Source organism: Xiphophorus hellerii, chromosome 7 (genome assembly GCF_003331165.1).
Source record: "Xiphophorus hellerii strain 12219 chromosome 7, Xiphophorus_hellerii-4.1, whole genome shotgun sequence".
NCBI lineage: Eukaryota > Metazoa > Chordata > Actinopteri > Cyprinodontiformes > Poeciliidae > Xiphophorus > Xiphophorus hellerii.
In genome coordinates, this window is record NC_045678.1 from 17,834,573 (window position 1) to 17,855,729 (window position 21,157).

The 21,157-nt window shown below is 37.3% G+C and overlaps 1 protein-coding gene across 20 annotated transcripts in view; it reads right to left on the reverse strand.

Annotated features, from left to right (window-relative positions):
* The window catches only part of LOC116722739 (dedicator of cytokinesis protein 9), a 78,614-nt gene that overhangs the window by 36,429 nt on the left and 21,028 nt on the right, over positions 1 to 21,157 (reverse strand). For 3 of the 20 annotated variants that reach the window (XM_032566970.1, XM_032566971.1, XM_032566969.1), the window contains exons 1-4: positions 17,222 to 17,656; positions 6,546 to 6,662; positions 2,396 to 2,485; positions 75 to 157 (exon numbers count right to left, since the gene is read on the reverse strand). In XM_032566970.1, coding sequence (XP_032422861.1) covers positions 75 to 157; positions 2,396 to 2,485; positions 6,546 to 6,662; positions 17,222 to 17,392 — 461 coding nt within the window. In that variant the 5' untranslated portion in view covers positions 17,393 to 17,656. Of the gene's footprint in view, positions 1 to 74; positions 158 to 2,395; positions 2,486 to 6,545; positions 6,663 to 11,137; positions 11,402 to 17,221; positions 17,657 to 21,157 lie in introns of those variants that run through there. The other 17 variants (XM_032566979.1, XM_032566974.1, XM_032566973.1 and 14 more) reach the window with 8 other exon arrangements.

Here is a 21,157-nt window from a genome sequence, read left to right on the forward strand (position 1 = left end):
TCATGCTGATGTCATAATTTAGGACAAGATAACTTTACTCACTGCAGAGCTGAGGATTTAAACTGCTGACTTACTTTGGAAGCTGTCGAAAATCCCCAGAATAATCCTCGTACTTGTAGTTGACCACATGCCAGTCAGACTTGTAGGTCTTAATGCACTGCGAAGACATTGGAGATCAATTACTGGGACTTCATTCAGTGAGTTTGAAGACAGCTGTACCCCGTAAAATGACACAAACTGCAGCGTTGCAGGATGAAACAAGTTTACAATCCTTATTTCTAACATATGTGCTGTGTTCCTTTTAAATTATGATGCTGTTTGTTCACCAATGTTCTCCAAGAAAACCTCTATTTATACTAGGATGAAATTACACACGGGTGGACCCTACTTACTAATTAGGAAATGACTGCAGACAGCTGAGTTAAATGAAACTTGCAAACCTAAATTAAAGTATTCAGGTTTTGGGATCTGACTGAAGTGCTTTTACATCTAGGCTACCAATCAGTTTAATAAGTTAAAAAAAAAAAAGGCTAAAACAGGCAGAGTTTCCCAGCAAAAAGCCTTGCAGTCAAGCTCTTATTTAGGCAAATAAAAACTTACAGTAAGGTGAGAATCTCCATTTTGAACTCTGGTCAGAGGGGGTTTCGATTAATAGAACACTGAGGAGTACTTGCATTACCAATGAGCATTTTTGGACAGACATTTTCTGACAAAAGTTTGATTTCTCTTATTTTTTAAATGCATTGTGTCCTGATGGTGCAGTAGAGCTTGTCCACATAAAAGCCACACAGAAAATTTGATAGAGACTCCCACCATCACCTTGCCAGCTCAGCAGTTGGTTACCATGGAGACTGAACATGGACCAGTAAACATATATTACTGCTAAAGAAGGAGTCACACAGACTTTTAAAGACAACTCTCCCTGCTGGGGTCAAGAAATGTGACAGGTGCAACTTTCCTCACAAAAGCTCTGTGTCTGAATGAAGACTGCATTATTCATGTCCTTCAGGCAAGAGATTTTTATATATGAATTTACAAATAAATGACTTAATTGCTTTTAATAATTATAGTAAACAGTCTCTCAGTATCTTTAAAGGGAAGGTCTGTGATCTACAACAGGTTAAAGATGTGAGACTGCATCTCAGAGCTGCTGTGGAATAATAGTTTATGCTTATTTCTGTTATTAAAATGTGTTGTTATTTTTGGCTTTGTAAACCTTTTCCCCAAGATGGTTAATTTTTTATGTTATCTGACCTACAGTCACTGAATTTGATACTAAAATGATACTAACAAGATGACAACCTCAAAGTGAACGTTTGCCTTGAAATTCCACAGATACAGAAAAAAAACTAAATCTCAACACAACATTCTTCAGAAAATTAGCGGAAAAGGAGTGTGTGGTGACTCCACCTCGGTCTGACCATGCCTCGGCAGGGAGTGTATCACTATCCTCGTTTACTTGGAAAGTGGACATCTGTTCATTGTTAGAGCCAGTGATAGGAGCAGCTCAAAGGTATCTGTTCAGCAGAAATGCGTGGCGCTTACAAGAAGTGCCCCTGCTGGGAGACGAAATGTAACCTGAACAGGAGACGAATTAGAAACAGAGAAGCTTTCAATCTGTGCAGCTGTCTGAGTGATGTCACACAACACTCGAGCTGTGTCTTGGTATCTTCATGACTTCATAGACGCCGTTCTCTAATCGTGACCTGTGACCTGGAAGGTGGACTGTCAGCACGCAGCTGCTATGTGGCTCTTTAAAGGAGTAGCAGCGCTGTGTATGGTCTTAGTGGTTAGATTTTAGAGATCTGGTCAGCTCTAAGTGAATGTTTAACACACTTTACTTCAAAATGCTCCCTAAGATTTTAATGTGACTTGAGAAGAGATGGATATTGCAAGCTTAGACAAGATCCATCACAGACAAGAACATATTTGCTTCCTTTCTTGTCAACACCTCCTGGACAGATGACAATTAAAATTCCAGTGGCCAGTGGCGTAAGTCGATGTTGGGACAAAGTGCCATATGATTCACAAAGTTAAGAAAAACAATCATTTTGAGTCAAAGATGTCAATTTGGGCTCTTTAAGACTGACACTCTGTTGCTCTGCTTGAGAGTCTTATTTTGAAGTAGAAAAGGAAGTAGTTCTTGAGTTCCGGCTGGTCTGTTGTGTTGACAGAACTAACTAATATGGACAATGGTTGACAACAATTGCTCACAAATAGCATGTATGGAAGAAGGTTCAACCATTTTTAAATGATTTGTTTTTTAGCATTTTGGGCATTTGGAAGAAAAATGAAACAATAGCACGACAAATAAGATGCAAATGACTAGGTAACAGTTTGAGGATAAACTGGCTGAGATCTGATTTTGCTGCTTTTCGTTGTGAAATAAGTTTACCTCTTGGACAAACAGGCTCTGGGCCTCCCTCTCAGCATTTTCAGGCACTGTGGGGTACAGAGTTCTCCCTTGGCGCCTCAAAGTTGAAATCTGTGAGGGGAAAAAAAAAAAAGAGTTAAAGAATCAGAAATGGGCAATTACAGAAGACCTTCCACTAACACTGAAATACTGAAAATGAAACAAAATGTGAAGCAGCAGGATGTGATTTTCCTAGAAAGCCCAGGATTATGATTTCAATGAGTCACCGTTGCTCTGGGTGTTCTTGCAAATATTATTGGGCATTTGAGATTAGATCAACATCTGAATGATCAAATCCAGTGGGAAGCAATTCATTAGTCATGTGTCAAGGGCCTGGAGACACTTTATTAAGAAAGAGTACAGTCTGTAGCAAACTACATGTTTTATGAGGACACTATAGACTTTGAAGTGGAAGGCCTGTAGATTTGAAAAAGGTTGTGTTTCACATGTAACAAAACATTAAATCCAATCATGTTTAAGGACTTTGATTACTACTAACAGGGTGAAACGACAGTATCACTTTTAGTTTTGTAGTTGAGCCTTTGACATTTAAATGTTCCTTGCATTCATAAACACAGAATAATAATTAACTTAGTAAAATATAAACATGCTGGTGTTTCTTGGATCATTGCTCAAGTTGTACTTGTATTTAAAAAAAAAAAAAATTAGAGATCTATCTTATAGCTTGTAATACTTTTTAAGTTCAGGATTCCTTGTCTCTAAGTCGAATCACCTTTTGTTGCTAAAGCGTGGAATTCCAAGGTATGGTGAAGTGCCTGAGGTGAACACTCTTTCAACATAGACAAGTTATGAGTCATTGATGACCTGAATGATAGACACAAAAAAATGCGACACTGCTGTCTTTGTCTTCCACACAAACCAAAACATAAAATTATGTGCCGTAAAAAGTGTTGGTCGTGTCATCTGAAAGAAATTCCATAAGCTCTCCTAAGTGAACCTGCCAATCCCCCTTCCTGCTTGTAGCAAAGTTTCCTGCAAAGATTATAATCTTTACAATGCAGGAAGCAGAAATAAACAAGCATATAGGTAAAAGGGTAACAGGAAGCATTTAAACTGGCTTCAAGTCGCCATTTTTCTGTGCTTGAGTAACCCCAGAATAATTGCTTGGGTCAAAAGCAATTCTTAGACATTTGAGTTGGAATATTATTGACCTCACATTCCAGACTTTAGTTAAGCTATTTGTTATTCTGAGCACAGACATAACACAAGCAAAGGAGTAAGTTGAGTTAAATGCAAATAAGGTGTTTGTTAGAGATGTACAGAATCAGCAGTTTTTCAGCCTGATCAGGAAAATCAAAAGAATCAGTGACTGGATTATATTTGAGTGCTGCATGTTGACTAAGGTGGGAAAAGACAGGGTCAAGAAATGTAAACAAAGTGATTGATACTCAACCAGGGCACAACAGAAGGCCATCAGAGTCTACTGAGGTGATATAAGTCTTGTTTTACAAAAAACAGCAAATGATGCTTGATGAACCAGTTTGGAAAATGTGTTTCCCAAAACTAAAACAGGATTAGAACAAAACAAAGGAGCTCTTTCAGGTAGTTTTGCAGCTTCATACAATGCTTACATGATGAACTTAGTGGTTTTCTACACACGTAATTTCAGCTGTTAAATCTCCATGCTGAAACGCCAACTGATTACAGTCCTGTCTGAACAAGAGGGTGGGCCAGCAGAAACAGATGTTAAGTTCAGTCACCGTGCCTCAGTGTGTTTTTCTTTCCTCTGTCAGAATCACCTGTCATTCTCTGACAATGCCTCGGTTGTAACACTGGCATTTTATCTTCACAAGAGCAGGGTGGGCAAACAAACTCAAAGCTATATTGTCACTCAGCACTCAAACTCTTAAACACTAAGACAAAAAGCATAATAATCACAGTGATTCTGAAAGTCAGTTTAAATGAACAATATCTTATACAGAGTAACTTTTTATCTCCAAATGTTGCTTCTGTACTGATCTGGACCAGTGGTGTCCAGACTCTTTCCATGTGGTCAAAATACTATGGAACATAAAGATTCTGTCATACTTGCTGAATTTTTGTACTCCTTTTACTATTAAATTAACATTAAAACTAAATCGTATTATAGAACAATAAAAAGTGATAATCTGCATTAACTACTTGGGCCAAAGTAAGTAATCCTTGATTTACAGTGGCAGGTGATTCTAAATCATCTGGGAAGCTGTATTTGGAAATTGTAAAAGTCCAAGAAAGAAACAAATATTAATTCCTTTCTTATATCATTTGGTAAGATATACTGTCAGTAATTATCACTTTCTGCTCCTTAAACCGAGGTACATTTTGTTCGATGTGAAAGTCTTCATGAGGAGTAACATAATCACTTATGTCTCTGAAGGAAATTGTATAGATAACCAGGAAAAGACTGACTCTATAAAACCTTTACTGTGCAGTAGGGGTTCAGAGGACTTGGACTCAGACTTGAGGACACACTGTACATCTCATTGTTGCTCTTGAGGAAGGACATCTATTTCCTGAGGTACAAGTACTGGGACAGATTTCCATCTAGTATTTTCCATCTGCAGCAGCATGGAAACAGTGAGAGGTTGTGAGTCCGGCATGGTGCAGATCGAGATAATGTTGACTCTCACACAACATAATGGACAGAATGAGCTAATTAAACAGATGGCCCTTTGCCCTTAATACGCTAGAGCACAGAGAGAAATAAACAAAAGGAAAAGTCCACCCAGTATTCACAACATAGCCCCACCCGGGGCAGGAAAAGCACTGTAAATGCTAACAAGCACAACAAAAGAATCAAGTTAAGTAAAAATATTTTTTATGGTTTGGAAACATATTTCTAGAAAAACATCATAATGGGCATTCACCATGCCAAGCCAGCTTTATTTATAAAGCACTTTATAAACAGCAGGCACTGACCGAAGTGCTGAACAAACAAAACAAAACCAAAAACACTGATTAAAACAAATGAGAACAACAAGTGAAATGATTAAATGTAGAAATAAAATCAACATAAAATTTTAAACTTAAAGAAGATGTAGGTCTTAAGAGCAGATTTATAAATGTCTTGTGATTATGTTTTTCTGTGCAGCAGCAAAGCAATTCATTATGTGGGAGCAAAAGTTTGATCTCCCATGAGCTGCAGGCTAGGGGCTGCTCCTACAACAGCTAATCAGCAGGGGAGTGCAGGTGCAAAATCTCGTAGAGATAGGGTGAGGCAAGACCAGAAGAATACACCCTTTTTAGACTCATCATTATAATTAGATTATTATCGTAACAAGTTCTTCATAGTGCTGCATAACCTCAACATAAACAAAGGCTCCCTGAATTACACACATGGGCTGCATTAAATTTTTATCACTATTACAGTTTAAATTTTGTTTCCCACTAACAAGAGCCAGCTGTATTAGTCAGTTTAGGGTTGTAACAATATCACACTATATTTAGTGATATTTGTCATCAAAGTCAGAGCTGTCAGACAAAGTTTTATCTTGATGCGGTCAACATATGACCATCTAGTGAAGAAAGCTTAAGCTAATATTATGGGTCTGGTCGTAAAGGTAATTGATTTAAGACAGAGATCCTGAATCTGACAATATTGTGACCGGCTAACCAGCAGCTGCTAATGTTAGCATCTGTTTCACTGCTGCCCAACAGACCAACTGTTAGTGAGACTTGACAGCATGTAATGATTTCTAGAGATTGCTCAGATTACTTTGGGTCAAAATGAAGTCTTAGTGGTTAAATTGTTGAGTGGGCAAGTGACTGTTCTTCATAAATTATACTTTTTTCCTCCATAATGGAGTAGCCCAACAGGTTTCACAAACCATGAAGAAAAACAATCAGCTTCTGTCTCAAAAGGTTTATTGTACATATTTTCTGGGCAACTGGAGAAACTCATATCAGTTCTGTCTCAAAATGTGCAACGTATTGACCTGTGAAACCTAGAATGAATTACAGCAATGAAAAAAATGCATTTGATGTAAACTTGGTATTCATTATATCTTTTTTCTGTACTTATAAAAATTCCAGATGCAGTTGAAAAGCCAAAGCCAAAAACATTTTGTCTACTGGATTTATCTTTACACCCAGAGTCAGTACAGACATGATTATCAAACAGCGTTAAACCCACCTCAAAGTCCTCCAGGGGGAACTGCAGCATGTCACGGAGAACATCGCTGAGGATTTGCGTCTTTCTTTGCACCAGCACATTTTCATAATCGAGCGGCTCAATCACCTTTGGTTTTACCTGAAAAACACAATTAATGGAATATTTTGAAACAGATTTATTAACAAGATGACAAAGATCAAGGACCTACATTACAGACCTCTGACTGGCATCAACAATGATTAAACAAAAAATACAGATTGAGAAATTTTTGAGGTGTGACCACACATTCCTGTTTACTGCCAAATATGTATGTCTGTGACACAATACACTCTTCAAGAGTCAAAACTCTTTTCAGCTCGTTTGCTGCTTAATATAAAGATACATTGTATCCAAGGCATCCAAAAGGCCTCACAAAATATGTGGGAAAGTTAATAACAGAGACTGGAAGGATACAAAATAAACATAGTGAAAAGAGAACTTAGAAATGTTTGACCTTCCTTATTAGGCATTATAATACAAAAAACTGCATTTGCATTCTAACCAAATACATAGAACTACCACTACAGCAGAGAAGTTCTCACAATTCCTTCTGTTCAAATTAAACTCATGGCCTACTTTTTCTAAACAACTTTATAGATAACAAATATTAATTATATTGTATATTTAACATGTCCCCTCTTTTCAGGGCATTAACTCATCACACAAAGGTACTCTGATGGATTCTTAGGAATTAATTTGAACAATAAAGTGCAATATTTACTCTGTTAGAAATATAAACAAATAAAATTTGTATTTGGAAAAAAAATTAGAAAATGGTTTCCACTTGTTTTTGTTAAACTTCTAAATGCTTTGTGCTATAAATTATTTTAAATTAAAGACATAAATGTCTTTGCAATAATGTAAATAAATAACATCTGTTTATCACAGTGTTCCAACATTACCTTCTTTACAATATATCACACTGAATAGCAGCTGGACTTGAAATATTACTAGGAAACCATGTAGTTAATCTCCACTTATAATATATGTTGTCATATCTACGCAGTAAATATGATTTAAGCTTTATTACACTGTAAATTATAAAACAAAGGAACATGTGGAAGGTCTGAATGAGTGTCAGAAGTTGTGCTTTTATTTTAAAGAGTCAGAAATCCAATTTTAATTATGCTAGTTTAGTAGCAACATAATTGAATGTTAGCAGCCAGCTAAGTTTATTTTTTTTCCAGAAATGAACCATCATTTAACACATAATTCTTTTTCAGAGTCATCTGTGTAGTAATTGCTATTGAGCAACAGCTGATACAGACCATTATAAACCACTAAGAGCTCACATTCCATAAACAATAATAAATCAAACACACCCTTTTGCAGGACACTGAGATAGGTCTGAAATCTTCAGAGCACCTGTTTGAGTAAAAATGTAAGGTTTAAGAGCACCATTAACAGTCAAATCAAATTTTTTAACTGAATGTGAGACAAGTCTGAGTCCCAAGTCTTTGGAATGAAAGAGCAATTCAAGTCTTGAGAGGATAAATCTGAGTTACATCTTAAGTCTTCAGATCACAAATCACAGTCCAGTCTTGTGTCCTTTAGACAGCCTTTAGAGCAAATCATATCTTTGGATAGAAATGTGAATTAAGCCTGGGGTTTTTGCGATTTAAGTATGACTTAAATCAATTTAAGTCTGACTTAAATCGCAAAAAGTCTCCTACTGGTGTCCCCATCTCTACAAGGAATCACAGCAAAAAAAAACTGTGGACTAAGAGAACATACAGAGACTAAAACTCCACAGAAACTAAACCGACTGTGCTGTCACGTTGGGTATGTAGGTGGTTTATTTTCCAGATAAATAGTGACAAGTCAGTAAGGACTCCAAATGTGCAGAGAAAAGGACAACTATTCGACCAGTAGGAGCTGGTTTGATGAGCTTAACCTCTTTGTGGGAGCAACAGTACTCTCATGGAAACAATTACATTCAACAAGTCATCCTCCACAAATCAGATCAAATACCTTTGACTTTCTGTGACAAAAATCAATCAGAAAAATGTATCCACTTTTAGCCAACAGTTTTGAATACACCATTCATTTTGAATGCAGGTATGAAGTTTTAAAATACTGCTTCTGACATCTGTAAGCTGTAAAGATACAGAAGGCCATTACTTGTAGAGTAAGCTGTCAACACTGGCAACAGATTGGACGGAAGGATAAAACCTAAGAGCTCAGGGAGGCAGCAAAGTGAAAAATGAACAGTGACACTTAAGCAGACTTCAGGGCAGAGTGACAGCAAGGATCACTCATCGCCTCCACATCTGGAGTTGATAACATCTTGCATGACCTCAGAGAAAGAGTCTTGGATATTGACAAGCTTAAAACGGTGAAAGAGTTGACAGAACAGGCATGACTTGCTACCAGGAGAAAACAAACCCAAAACAATGCCATAAGGTCTTGCATATAAGGCAGTTCTCTATTCGTGGTATAATTGAGTTTCCCAGTATTTTTAAGTCATAACATCTTGTGTTAAGTATGCCTTTCAGATGCAATTATGCATCAACACTAAGATTGTTGCATGTAATACAGGTAAGCCTGGAAGGAATTCATGATATCCGAAAGACAAGACGTGTCCTAATCTGTGTCTCACCTCAAAATCCTCCTAGACCTGACACAATCAGACAAGTTGTTTAAGGTACATTTGGCACACCCAGTTTTGCATCAAAATAAAGCAATAATCTGGACACAAGACTAAGAAGACTAAATCAGGGATCAAATGGAAGGGACCCTGGAAGTTTTATCTAATACAGAAAAAGGATCAGAGTATCAACAAGGACACACATTCAACACCCTGACACCAAAGCAAACTGTGAGAGTAATGAGGTACTGAAAATTAGTTTGCACGACTCAAAACCAAGCACCAAATGTCTCAAAATGTAACTGACCCGACCCCATCACAATATTTGCATTTAGCTTTTCTAATCATTAATTTCTAAAGCTGCTCTGTTGTTGGCATTTTTTTCTCACTCTGTGTTCATCAGAACAGAGTTCATCTGACATTGCTTTGTCAGGGGTTCCAAGTGGTCAAACATTCAGTAAACTCAGCGCTGAGTAAGACAATGGACATGCATTTTCACTTGCTTGGTCATTCTCTTTCACCAAAGACCCGACCACAGTGAGTAGACGAGTTTCAAACTTCTTGATTTCCCTTATTTAAACAAAGTACTTCAGAAGGCAAAATAATAGAAATATTGAGGGTGTTTCCACACATTGAAGTGCACTGCACTCTTGCAGACAAACTAAACTTTAATGTCGCAACTACTAAATTAAGTGTGTTTCATAGGGATTTTACAATAGACCAATGGAACATGGTGCATTATTTTGAACTGAAAGGAAAGTAGCACATGGTTTTAATCTCAGTTTTTAAACTCAGTATCAACCCAGCTCTTCTGTGAAAGTGTCAGAGGTTTATTAGAGAACACTGGTGAATGCACAGCAGGATGAAGACCAAAGAACACAGCAGGCCGATCAAGGATAACATTGGGCAACAGGATTGAATTATAAAACAATATCCAAACTTAAACCTGTCATCACTCACTGTTCAGTCCACCTTCAGAAAATAAAAGAACAACACAAGAAAGACACAGCTGCCCACCATCCTCCATTTAGAGGCTTGAGAAAGGGTATTAATCAGAAAACCAGCCATGAGGCCCAGGGTAACTCTGGAGGAGCTGCAGGGATCTAGAAGTCAAGTCGGACATTTTGCAGACGTGATAACTTTAACTTATGCACTTCATAAGTTGTCTAGAAGGGGACATTAAATATGTGGAAGAAGATGAGAAAAAAATAAAACCTGCAAGCATACTCGAAGAAATGCAAACACTTCACATCATCCTGAACAAATCACGGTGTTGTTTTCTCCATCTTCCAGCAGGGTTACAAGCCTAAACCAGCAGCCATAGCTGGTGGTTTGTTCGATAAGTTTTATGTTTATAATTTCAAAAATTGTTCACTTCAGTAGGGTAAGCCAAGAAGTTTTAGGAAATAGGAAAAGACAACAGAAATATTTGAAGCAATCACTTCTAATCCCTCTATACATCCAGCAGCTGTTTATCTGAGGCTCCTACTCCTCCCATCAGTTACACAGCCTGAAACAATGGTGCTGTGTAGTGCCCCTCTACTAACTGATACATTCAGCCAAGGCCTGTTCGAGTGACTCTACAGAGCCCCAAGCACTGGACACCTTCGTCACAGAGAGGAAAATTATCACCGTCATCATCACTGACTTTTGAGCCGCATGAAGTATTTTACAAGCCAAAACGGTCTATAAAAACAAAACTCTTGAGTTTCTTTCTGTGCAGGTAGTAAAGTGCTGGTGAAAGTTCAACTTTCTTGAAAGCTGTTGCTAGCATTGCAGTTTTTAAATGCAAGCTGGCAGCATTGTGGGTAATGAAACGGATAAAAAATAGTGAGATGCTCACATGACACCTGCTTTAGGTGCTTTATAACTGTGGTTAACTTCAGCAACACTGTGTGCTGAGAGACGTTCAAGTAGAAGAGAACAAATGTAATAAAATAAAGCAAATACTCATGTATATCATGCTAAATCTAGAATGAGTACTTACCACCACCTGCGGCACTGAGTCCACCTCAGCCTCAGCTGGATTCTTGTATTGCTGTGGGCTCTTAATGACCAGTTCCTTCTTTGGAGCTTTACCAGCTTTTCCCTGCATTGTCAACAGCTCCGATGAAATATTCCTGACTTAGATCCCAAAAATAGGCTCTTTGTGAGCATATCAGTAAGCAAACAAAATCACTTCTTGTATGGATAAAAAAAAAAGTTTGTAGTTCTTCTCAGACTCAAGCTCCAGCTCAGCTGAGACAACTCTGACTGGAGGCAGTTGACTCACACCCAGGCTGAGGAGATGGCCCCTCCTACACTCACCACTGTGCAGCCGGAGGGAGTTAAACACCCTCTCACCCACATATATATATATATACACACAAAGATGATATCTGACCCCGAAGAGTCCACCTGTACTGTGACAGAGAAAAAAAAACAACAAAAGAAATTCCTCAAGTATCACAGGGGGCTCCCATGCCTTGTAAGACTTAACAAACTTAAGGAGATTGAGATCGCTACTATTAATCAAAGGCAGGGTTTTTAATTTCATCCCTAAACCTCAAACGAATCAACTAATGAGACTTTGTCCATAAAACTCCTTGAACACCAAAAACAGAGGCCCCTTGCATTAAAGTAAAGGCTTTACCCTTGGCCTGCTTCTTCGGCATCCCAATAAAAGCAGATCACAGGTCTGAGGCCGGTTCCACCTTCAGGTCCCACTTCTTGTTGATGCAACTGCTCGAGGGGCATTCCAACACAAAGCAGCCCCCGTCTAGCCAAGCAAGGAATGGGCCTGACTTCTTGATTCTTCCAGTAGGCCACTGCAGGGGAGGATGTTATCTTTTCACGCCCGTGTTTCAGCTCAAGGCGAGGGGAAGGGCAGCTGTTCCACCTTCCCACTGTCACATGTTCCCATAGAGCCCCGAACAGCCATTGACGATTAAAAGGTTGGACTCCCATGACTGCAAATACCCCTATGAAGTAATTAATTGTCTTTTGCATTAAAATGAACAAATAGAGACAATTAGGATAATTGTACATGAAATAAAACAGGAACTGTATAGTCTGATTTAATGCTACCATGAAAAAATAATGTTATGTCTTTTTATATTATGTATACACATACATTTTTCTCTGATGGTAACATGCTCTGCTATCTTGTCTCAGGAAAAGGAACTCAAGGAAACACATATAAACATAACCTAATAATCAAACAGGCTTTCCGTTTCACCTCTTCTCATTCATACCAATTGTTAAACTAACAGCGATATTGACATCAGTTTAGCTGTATAAAACTTTACATACACTTTGGAGTGTCTAATCCATTGTTTTTTGTTTCCCTGCAATGTGGAATATTTCTTGGTTTAGGATTCATCATAACTGGTTTATTTTACGACAAAAACTGGGAGGAGATGCAAAGTCATTAAATTCATCAGGCCACATCATTTGCAAAAACTGAATGATTATGTAATAGATGTACCACATTAGATATTCATAGTATTCACAGTATTTACACATTACCAAGCAACTCATCTTCTGTAGAATCAGTCTTTTTTTTTTATTTCTACTTTTTACCTCCTTCTGGTTCTATGTAAAATTGTGTAAAATTGTGTAAAATTAATTGGAAAGAGAGAAATAAACAAAATGTCAAATGCTATAATTTGTGTAATTTGCTAGATGCTATCCGCATAGATCAAACTGTGGAATGGGAGTATAGCTGGCCTTCTGGGTTGCATAACAAGACCTTAGAGCCAAAGTAAAATAGGGTGGAACCTGGAATGTAACAAAACAACCCACCCCACAGTATGCAACTCCAAGACTCAGCATCATGCAGCTTGTTTACAAGTCCACTTTCCAGACTGTATTAAGCTGAATAGGACAATAGCTAGTAATTGTTTCACATTTATATGCACCTACTCCAGTTTTCTGGCCAATCACTGATCTTTGAAAAAGCCAGACATGCCAATTCCGATTTCGGTCAATACAGATTTTTTATATATATATATATATATATATATATATATATATATATAACTGACACTGTGACATATCTGATAAATCAGCTGACTGAATTATTAGTATATCCCTAATTTTTACTTGAGGTTATTATACCATAAGAATCTCACACCAACCCATTGCTACATAATACTACACTTACATTGCAGCTCACACTTCTTCTTAAATAAATCACAAGTCCAACAATGAAATTGATGTCATTATCAAAATCCAAAAAAGAACTAAAACATAACTCAGACAATACCATTAGTGATATTCAAACAATTATTCTGGTCATTTGAGTCTTTTGAAAACTGAGTGCAAGAACTATTACACAGTTTTCTTTCTCACCATAAGTGGTGAGGCATTGTAAATGCTGAACGAGGTCAAAACATGAGGAAAATGGAGAGAAGTTTATAGAACATCAAGAATCTCTGTCCCTTTAAAGCATTCCCATTCTATATTAGGATCAAAAGTGTTCATCTGTGTCAAGATTTGCTACATTACTCTTGCCATGACACCACTTGTCCCTATTTTGTATATTTAAGTATTGACTGACTTTAGAAAATTAAATTTCAGTGCTCCATGAGTTCTCTAATTTTTCCAGGTGATTGTTAGCCACTAGTTTCACTTTCAGTATCCCACTCCACGGAGAGAGTTTATCTTAGTAAATGCAAATTTCATTTTCATAATTTTGTTTGAGATTTTTTTTTTAAACTTTCTGATGAGGTATTACAAATACCAATCAATTATGAAGGTCGAATGTTAATTTGACCACAGCTGCTACACTTTCCTAAATGTTTTTTAAAAAAATTAGCTGAATAATAAGCCTGAAAATGAGCAACAAAGACGTACAAATACCACATAAGCTACTGTGTTGAACACTATTTGCATATTAATCATCAAAGATACTTTATCCTAACATTTGAGAAAAGGTGATTTCTTTGAAGTAGATCTCTACCCAGACACTGATCTTGTGAAACACTTTCCAAGTATTCTCACAAGTATGTTTTGTGTGTGTAGTGTTGATTATCTGTAAAATGCCCAACATTCAGAGATACCAAGGAGTAAACCAACTTTGGAGGCTACATGTCCACAAAGAGATATGAACTCCTACTGTAATGTAATGTAAACAGGAAACTCTAGTTGAGGGCAAAAATGCTATCTTATCTATAATCTCTGAATGTTTTCTGCTTGATGTCATGCAAGTTTAGTCTGGGATCTTATCAAAAAGCATATAAAATTGTTCTCATTTGGCACCTTACATTGGAAACTGCATTAGTCCAGATTAGAGGTGGTGCTCCCTTTAAATCATTTTAAAGAAGCGCTATTAACATCTGCATAGCTGATCTCACCATATTTCCTCCTAGATGCAAAGAGCCAGAGTTTGACCTAAGCCTGTCCTCTATTGTCACAATGGCTTGAATTCCCAAAAATAATAACCTGCTTTAATCAGAAGGAATTAAAAAGACACACATTATGGTTTATATCCTTTCATAACAAGGCTTAGTGGATTACAGATCCTGTACAGCTACTGGAGTAACACGCATGAATTATTTACCTTTTCCATGCAAACAATAAGGAATAAAAGTTTTAAATCTGATGCATGCAAAGAGAAGAAAAAGAATGTACTCTGCATTTGTCCTTCTTGAAATTATAGTTTCTTCTTATTTTTGTAATTGGATAGCTATATTCTACAATCATATAAAAATATAAATAGTTGATCATAAAAATGACCTCTTAATTTTATTTCCCAGATTGAAACTATGTTAGCAGCAGATTATAAATGGGCTACAACTACTACATAAATATCAACAGTGTGAATTGAAAGTGGTGTAGAACTGTACAGCTTTAGCATTATGCAGTGTGACTAATATGTAACTAGGAGTAAACTCAATAATATTCAGGCAGAGAAATGCCAACAATAATGAGTTCACTCTTTCTGGAGAAACACACCTTTTATCTTGCAGTTCTGCTTCAAAATGTTTCACACAGCTGGCTCTAATCTGATCAATTTTGACTGATTTTGATTGGACTTATAGAGATAAAGTCTTAGTACAGTGTTTTACTTTACCTTTTCGTCAATTGTGACTTTTAGGCAAAGCTAAAACTGTGGTTTTATTAGAATAGAAGTTTGAAAACTTCTAATATGAAGTAAAAACAAAAAGTAACAGCTGCTAAATTTAATCATGGTGCATATTCTTAATAGAAGAGACTTTCTTTTGGAAATGCTTTCAAACAAGCCTGTTGTAAACTTTAAAATGAAAACAATAACTGAGGTCTGAAGAATTTCAGATATAGTACATATGGTTATTTGCTGCATTGGAAAGATTAAAAACTTTAATATATAATACATAAATGGCGCTTCAAATACCCTAGTTGATGCTTTACAATTTCATACATTATGCATTTAGTCTTTACTCACACTGGAAGCGTGACTGCCATTCTGTCCCTCCCAACCAGCACAATCACACCAACATATTTATGGCGATGTTGGGTTAAGTGTCTTGCAAAAGAACATGACGACAGTATGCACTCGGTCAGGCGTTTGAATCGACGACACTCTGGTTGCACAGTAAACGCCTAGTCCCTGCACCACTGAAATCTCTATTTTCTTAATTTGAACCCTTTTACAAGAGCTGTCAAGCTCATTTAGTTTACATCATCACCACTTCAAGCTTTTGATAGAGTCTTAAATTGAGTGATTAATTCGGGAGGTCTAAATCTAGTTTTGGGGAATTTTTGGGTTGCTTCTTGCCAGGAGACAGACAAGCTTGATTTTTTTCACAGATTATCTGTCTAATATTAAAACTCTCACAACATGGCAGTTTTAACAAATATATATATAAACATAAAAGTTACATACATCAGGTTTAATAGTCAAACTCATGGATTCTCATTATAAACACCAATCACAAAAAACAAGAAATAAAAGGAAGAAGATACGGTTAAAATGACATTTAGGATTTGAATATTTTCCACAACATAATATACGATTAAACAAAATCAGTTTTTCATAAATCTTTGTCAATGCAAATTTTCTACATCTTTTTATTAAAGCTACTCTGTGGTGAAACGTGTCACACCAAGCACATTCTCTGCACACATTCAATCGATACAAAAGACTGTAAATACTGATAGAGGATTAACTCCTGCTGTCTGGATGATAAGACCATCCCTGAGCCAAGGGAAGCAATCGTGCCCTTGACCTAATTCCCTGCAATCAGCCAGGCCACTGTCACTCAGCACTTTACATTCAATCTGATGAGCCCACGACAAGAACAAGGCATCAAACTCACACGCAATCGCACACAGTTAAGTCAACACAAACAAGAGGGGAAAGACAAGCTGGTACGGAGCAGCAGAAGCTCTGCCAACCCTGCCGGTTCCCAGATGAAGAGCGGTGATTGATTTCCAGCACACACAGAGCTTACTGTCCCTCTCTTTAACCTCCTCACTTGCATCCCAGCTCTCAAGAGGCTTTAACCCATGCAACACTTAACAGGAGGCAACGCTCAACCCTCCTACTGCCCTACTTTTTATACACTTCACTCTACTGAATGCTTACTCACATGGAAACAAGACTGCAAATAATGCAGCCATTACTCTGCCAAATGTGAAAGGTGATAGTGTAAGTGCTTGGAAATATGCAATCTTATAAGCACTTCCGGTTTTCTCTCTGTATAGAAATAGGAAAAAAAAAAATTAACCTAGTGAAGGTACACGCTTTATACTTCTGAATCATTTCACTGTTCACTCTCATTCAGCATTTTGGCCAATCAAAAGCAAAAGAGTTTCAAAAATGTTGTCTTTCTTAAAGTTAAATATATAATTTTCAATAAGAAAAACCTGCTGTATGTAGTTAATATGAATCTAAATATATTTTATAAACCCTCTTACACAACAGAAGATTTTTGTGCAAAATAAAAATCCTTTTCCAGTCTTAATCATCATTTTTAAACATCGTTAGTTGAAATAATGATATTTAAAATTGGCTTTTAGATTCCGTATTTTTACACTGAAACTAAGAATTAAAAACATGCACATAAAACGATTACACTGACTGCTACCATATTTAATGAAGGCAGACCTTAAGTATTCTAGGTGTTGGTATGACACGCGACTCTCTCCGACTCAGCGCCCTCTCAGCCTCAGATGGCCCGGCAGGCTCGGCAGCTTCCTTGCAGATGTAGCCGCTGCAATTCCTCTCCAAGACAGTTCGCAGCCCGTCAAAAACAACGGCGCTGGTGGTGCACCCCATTCCTCCACATGCAAGCGGGCATCATTCAGGGGAGCCCGCTCATGACCCAGTTTCTCTTATCTTCCCCTGCTGCACTCTGGTCCATGATTCCACTCAGAACCCCACGAATCCAGAGTTTTTTGGGGGGGTTTTACAGGCGGATGCAAAGACAGTTTCCAGGCAGCGGAATCCAAAGAGGGTAAATTTATGCACTCAAACAAGAGGAGAGTCCCATAGGGCTGTAATTGTGAGCTGCACCAGTGTGTGCACAGGAATACCTCAGTCAGCAGATGAGAAAGAGCGAGTGAGCAAAGCAGAGCACAGAGTGAGGGATGAGGGGGGATGAAGGATGCTGCGAGAGCTCTGCTGCTGCTTCAACTAATGCTGAGCTTCGCCGCAGTGTGTGTGTGTGTGTGCGCATCTGTCTCACTCACTCAGTCACTTTCTTGCTCTATACTGAATTTCAAAAAATGTTCTCCTCTTTCTTATCTGCATTTTAATTCAACGAAATCCATGCATTACATATTTCCCCCATTAAGTTTGATTTATGTGACTAGACAGATGAGTAAGAGTGAGAAATATGGGTTACACTGTATCGGAATGGTTCATATCCGGAGGGAGCGTCTGAGCCACGGTCAGGCAAACAGCAATATGGCTGAATGCTTTTTTAGTTCAAGCTGGGGGGAAAAAAAGCAGAGCAACAGCAGAAAATATTGTATGAATCATAATGGGGGGAGACATGTAAAATGGCAGATTCTGCAGCAGATGTTTTAAAAATGATAGGAAAAGCAATTTTAATATAAGATAAAACAAAACAAACGGGCAACACTAAGTGCTCTGAAAAGCCTAGTTCTGGTAGTGATCCAGCTCAAGCTTTACAGAAATCTCTGTTTCCAAAACAAGACCAGGACATGGGAGGATTTAAAGCTTTCAGGCCAAGACATCAAACAGGGAGAGTTGTGTTTTGTTTTTTGCAAAAGATTAACTGCACTTGATCACAAGCCGCCAGCTCTGCCAAGCACAGATACTGGGAGTGGAACAACAAAACTGAATCAAGCTAAAGTTCTGGAAAACACCAAGATATGATTCACTCATAGCAACAATATTTGAATGATGCGTCTGTGGCCTGCTAATGAGGAAAATAGAAGATATAAGCAGATGATGCTTTGAAAAGGTGGGAAATCAGAGTTTTTATTCCTACATTTAGGAAAAAGAGTAGACATACTGTGTGAGACCTGAGGTAATTCAGCTGTAAAAAGTTTGTCAAAAAAAAATCCTTGACAGCACAGCACTGGTGATAAAATTATTTACAATTCAATGTTATATATTGGAAGGAGATTAGTCATTTCACTCCTCCATTTCATACTACTGTACTTTGGGACATTCATACCAACAGCTCTGAGAACAAAATGATATCGCCAACTGGGTATAAGTTGATATCCTGGCATTTCAATGCATTTCATACCATATCATAACATTTGATGAATCAAAGTTATTTTTAATAGTTTACGTAAGAGAGTGGTTTTTCTGCTCCAAAATATTAACCTGTATGGTACTCAGAGTTATCTTGGCTTGCTCTAGTCTGATTTCTACCAGTCAGTTTGCCAAAATGGGATCAGATTAAAACAATTTACTACTTACATCTGAGATTTCAGCATTTCTATCTCAATATATCTCCAAAATTCAACAAACAAATTAGCAAATACAAGTAAAACCATTTGGCATAGTGAAAATGTTTTTTCACACGTGCAAAATTCAAGAAGGAATGGCTAAAATATCAAAACCTTTCTTACTGTATATGGAAAAGTTTTGGTGTTGAATCCAAGCACAAAGAAACTCACAACATCCTCCTACAAAGAGGAAGACAGGGTCACGTTCATCATGGTTTGTTTTTCCCCTACTTTTCCTTCCTTTTTCTGTAAACAGCCCTTGATGATCTCTTAAAAGAAAATAAAAACTGCCTCAAAAGAAAAGAAAAGGATTGTCCGGAGAAAAACTATATAAAAGCAATTATATGAATACATTTTTAAGGCTCACTGCTTCACGAAATATCTCTACTCTGATATTAACACATGCAGATAAATCTATCCAAACAAATCATCACTCATAGCAAGTGCTCAACAAGAAAGGCAGTTTTCCCGCATCATGATGGTGTGTTAAATGCTTACATGCATTCCCTCCTGCTGCTGCTGCTGCGTTAATATTTCAGCGCTGCTTGACATACTGAACTTCATTTGAAAGAAAGAGGAGAACTGCAGAGAAAAGCTGCTGAGTCTGTGAATGAAGGAAGGTTCAGCAATACTGATGGGGAAAACGAAGGCCAAGCCTTTGATTGCTCAGAAGGAAGTGCATCTCTTATTTTAGCTTATCGTTTCTTTCACACTGTAAATCCAGACTTCATCCTCTTGCCATTGCAGAGAGGGATTTAAAGGTTTAAATAGAATAGCAAGTAATACTCTGCAGGAAAGCTGAATAGTTATAAATCTCCTTTTTGGAAACTGCACAGATGAACAGCCTCTTTTTTTTTCTTTTTTTTTGCTAAATTTAAAGGATATACAAATGAGTCCTAACTACTACTCAGTGCAGAGCGGCAACGTGCGTATGAGTGAGACGTTGGTCAGACCACAGCAGAAGTGACACAGCTGGCCATCATAAATCATCTTGCTCGGGGGTGCAGATTTATCATATGCATGTAAGGACATGCCTTCACCAGTGTGTGAGAGCTTTCAGTGTTCATGCCATCCTATACGGTATTTGTGGAATCTATAAATATAACATCCAAACAAAAGCTGTCAAAAGGCACAGAGCCGCAATGAAACCTGGGAGACCACCTGACCAGTCCACCACCACAGAACCCACCACGAATTCTATCATATAGGAAATTTGATGAAAATGTGAGATAATCTGTTTACTATTAAAGTAAAAGTAGAAGTGGACATAGTAGTACACCCACCAATTAAAGGCTTAGAACCACTAAATTGAAAGCAATCTCAGTATCACTGAGATACACTGTGCTGACTTGAAATTGTTTGTAAATGCAAGAAATGTCTCAAACTTCTCTGCCAGCTAAACTAATTTTCGTTAGTATTTTTGTTCAATAACAAGTTTCATTTTTGTTGCTTAGTTTTATTCAAGTCACTTTCTTTTCCAGAGATAAATAAAACAAATTGCACATCACATATGAGCTAAATATTTAATTGGATATTCTTAAATTGAACAGTGGTCAACCAAAGGACTGAGATGAAAAATTCCCATTAATTGTGAGCTGAAGCATCAAAATACTGACGTACTGTAGCTGCTGTGCAAACCATCAACATGCATTTATTTGCCAGTTCTTGGGTTTAAATTATGTATCTTGTTTTATTTTAATTAAAATAAACAAAGAATTACTTTTGTACCAAATCTTAAGGTACAGTTGTATTGAATTATTAAATTTGAACGTAATCGCTGAGCCATGAGATTTAGTAATGATTTTTTGCTTTTGCACCTCTGTGAAGTAGCTCCGACCATCTGACTGTGACATAAATGCTGCCTCAGTGTAATCAATACTCTACCAGACTGAATACACTCCAGAGTACTTTCACACTTCTTTATTTACTTGGACTGTGGCCAAGTTACAGTGGTCTCTAGTCCACAATTGGATTGTGTTGGGCATTTCAAACCACGACACAGAACCTCAACCAGGCGTGTGTATATATATACAGTATATATATATATATATATATATATATATATATATATATATATATATATATATATATATATATATATATATATATATATATA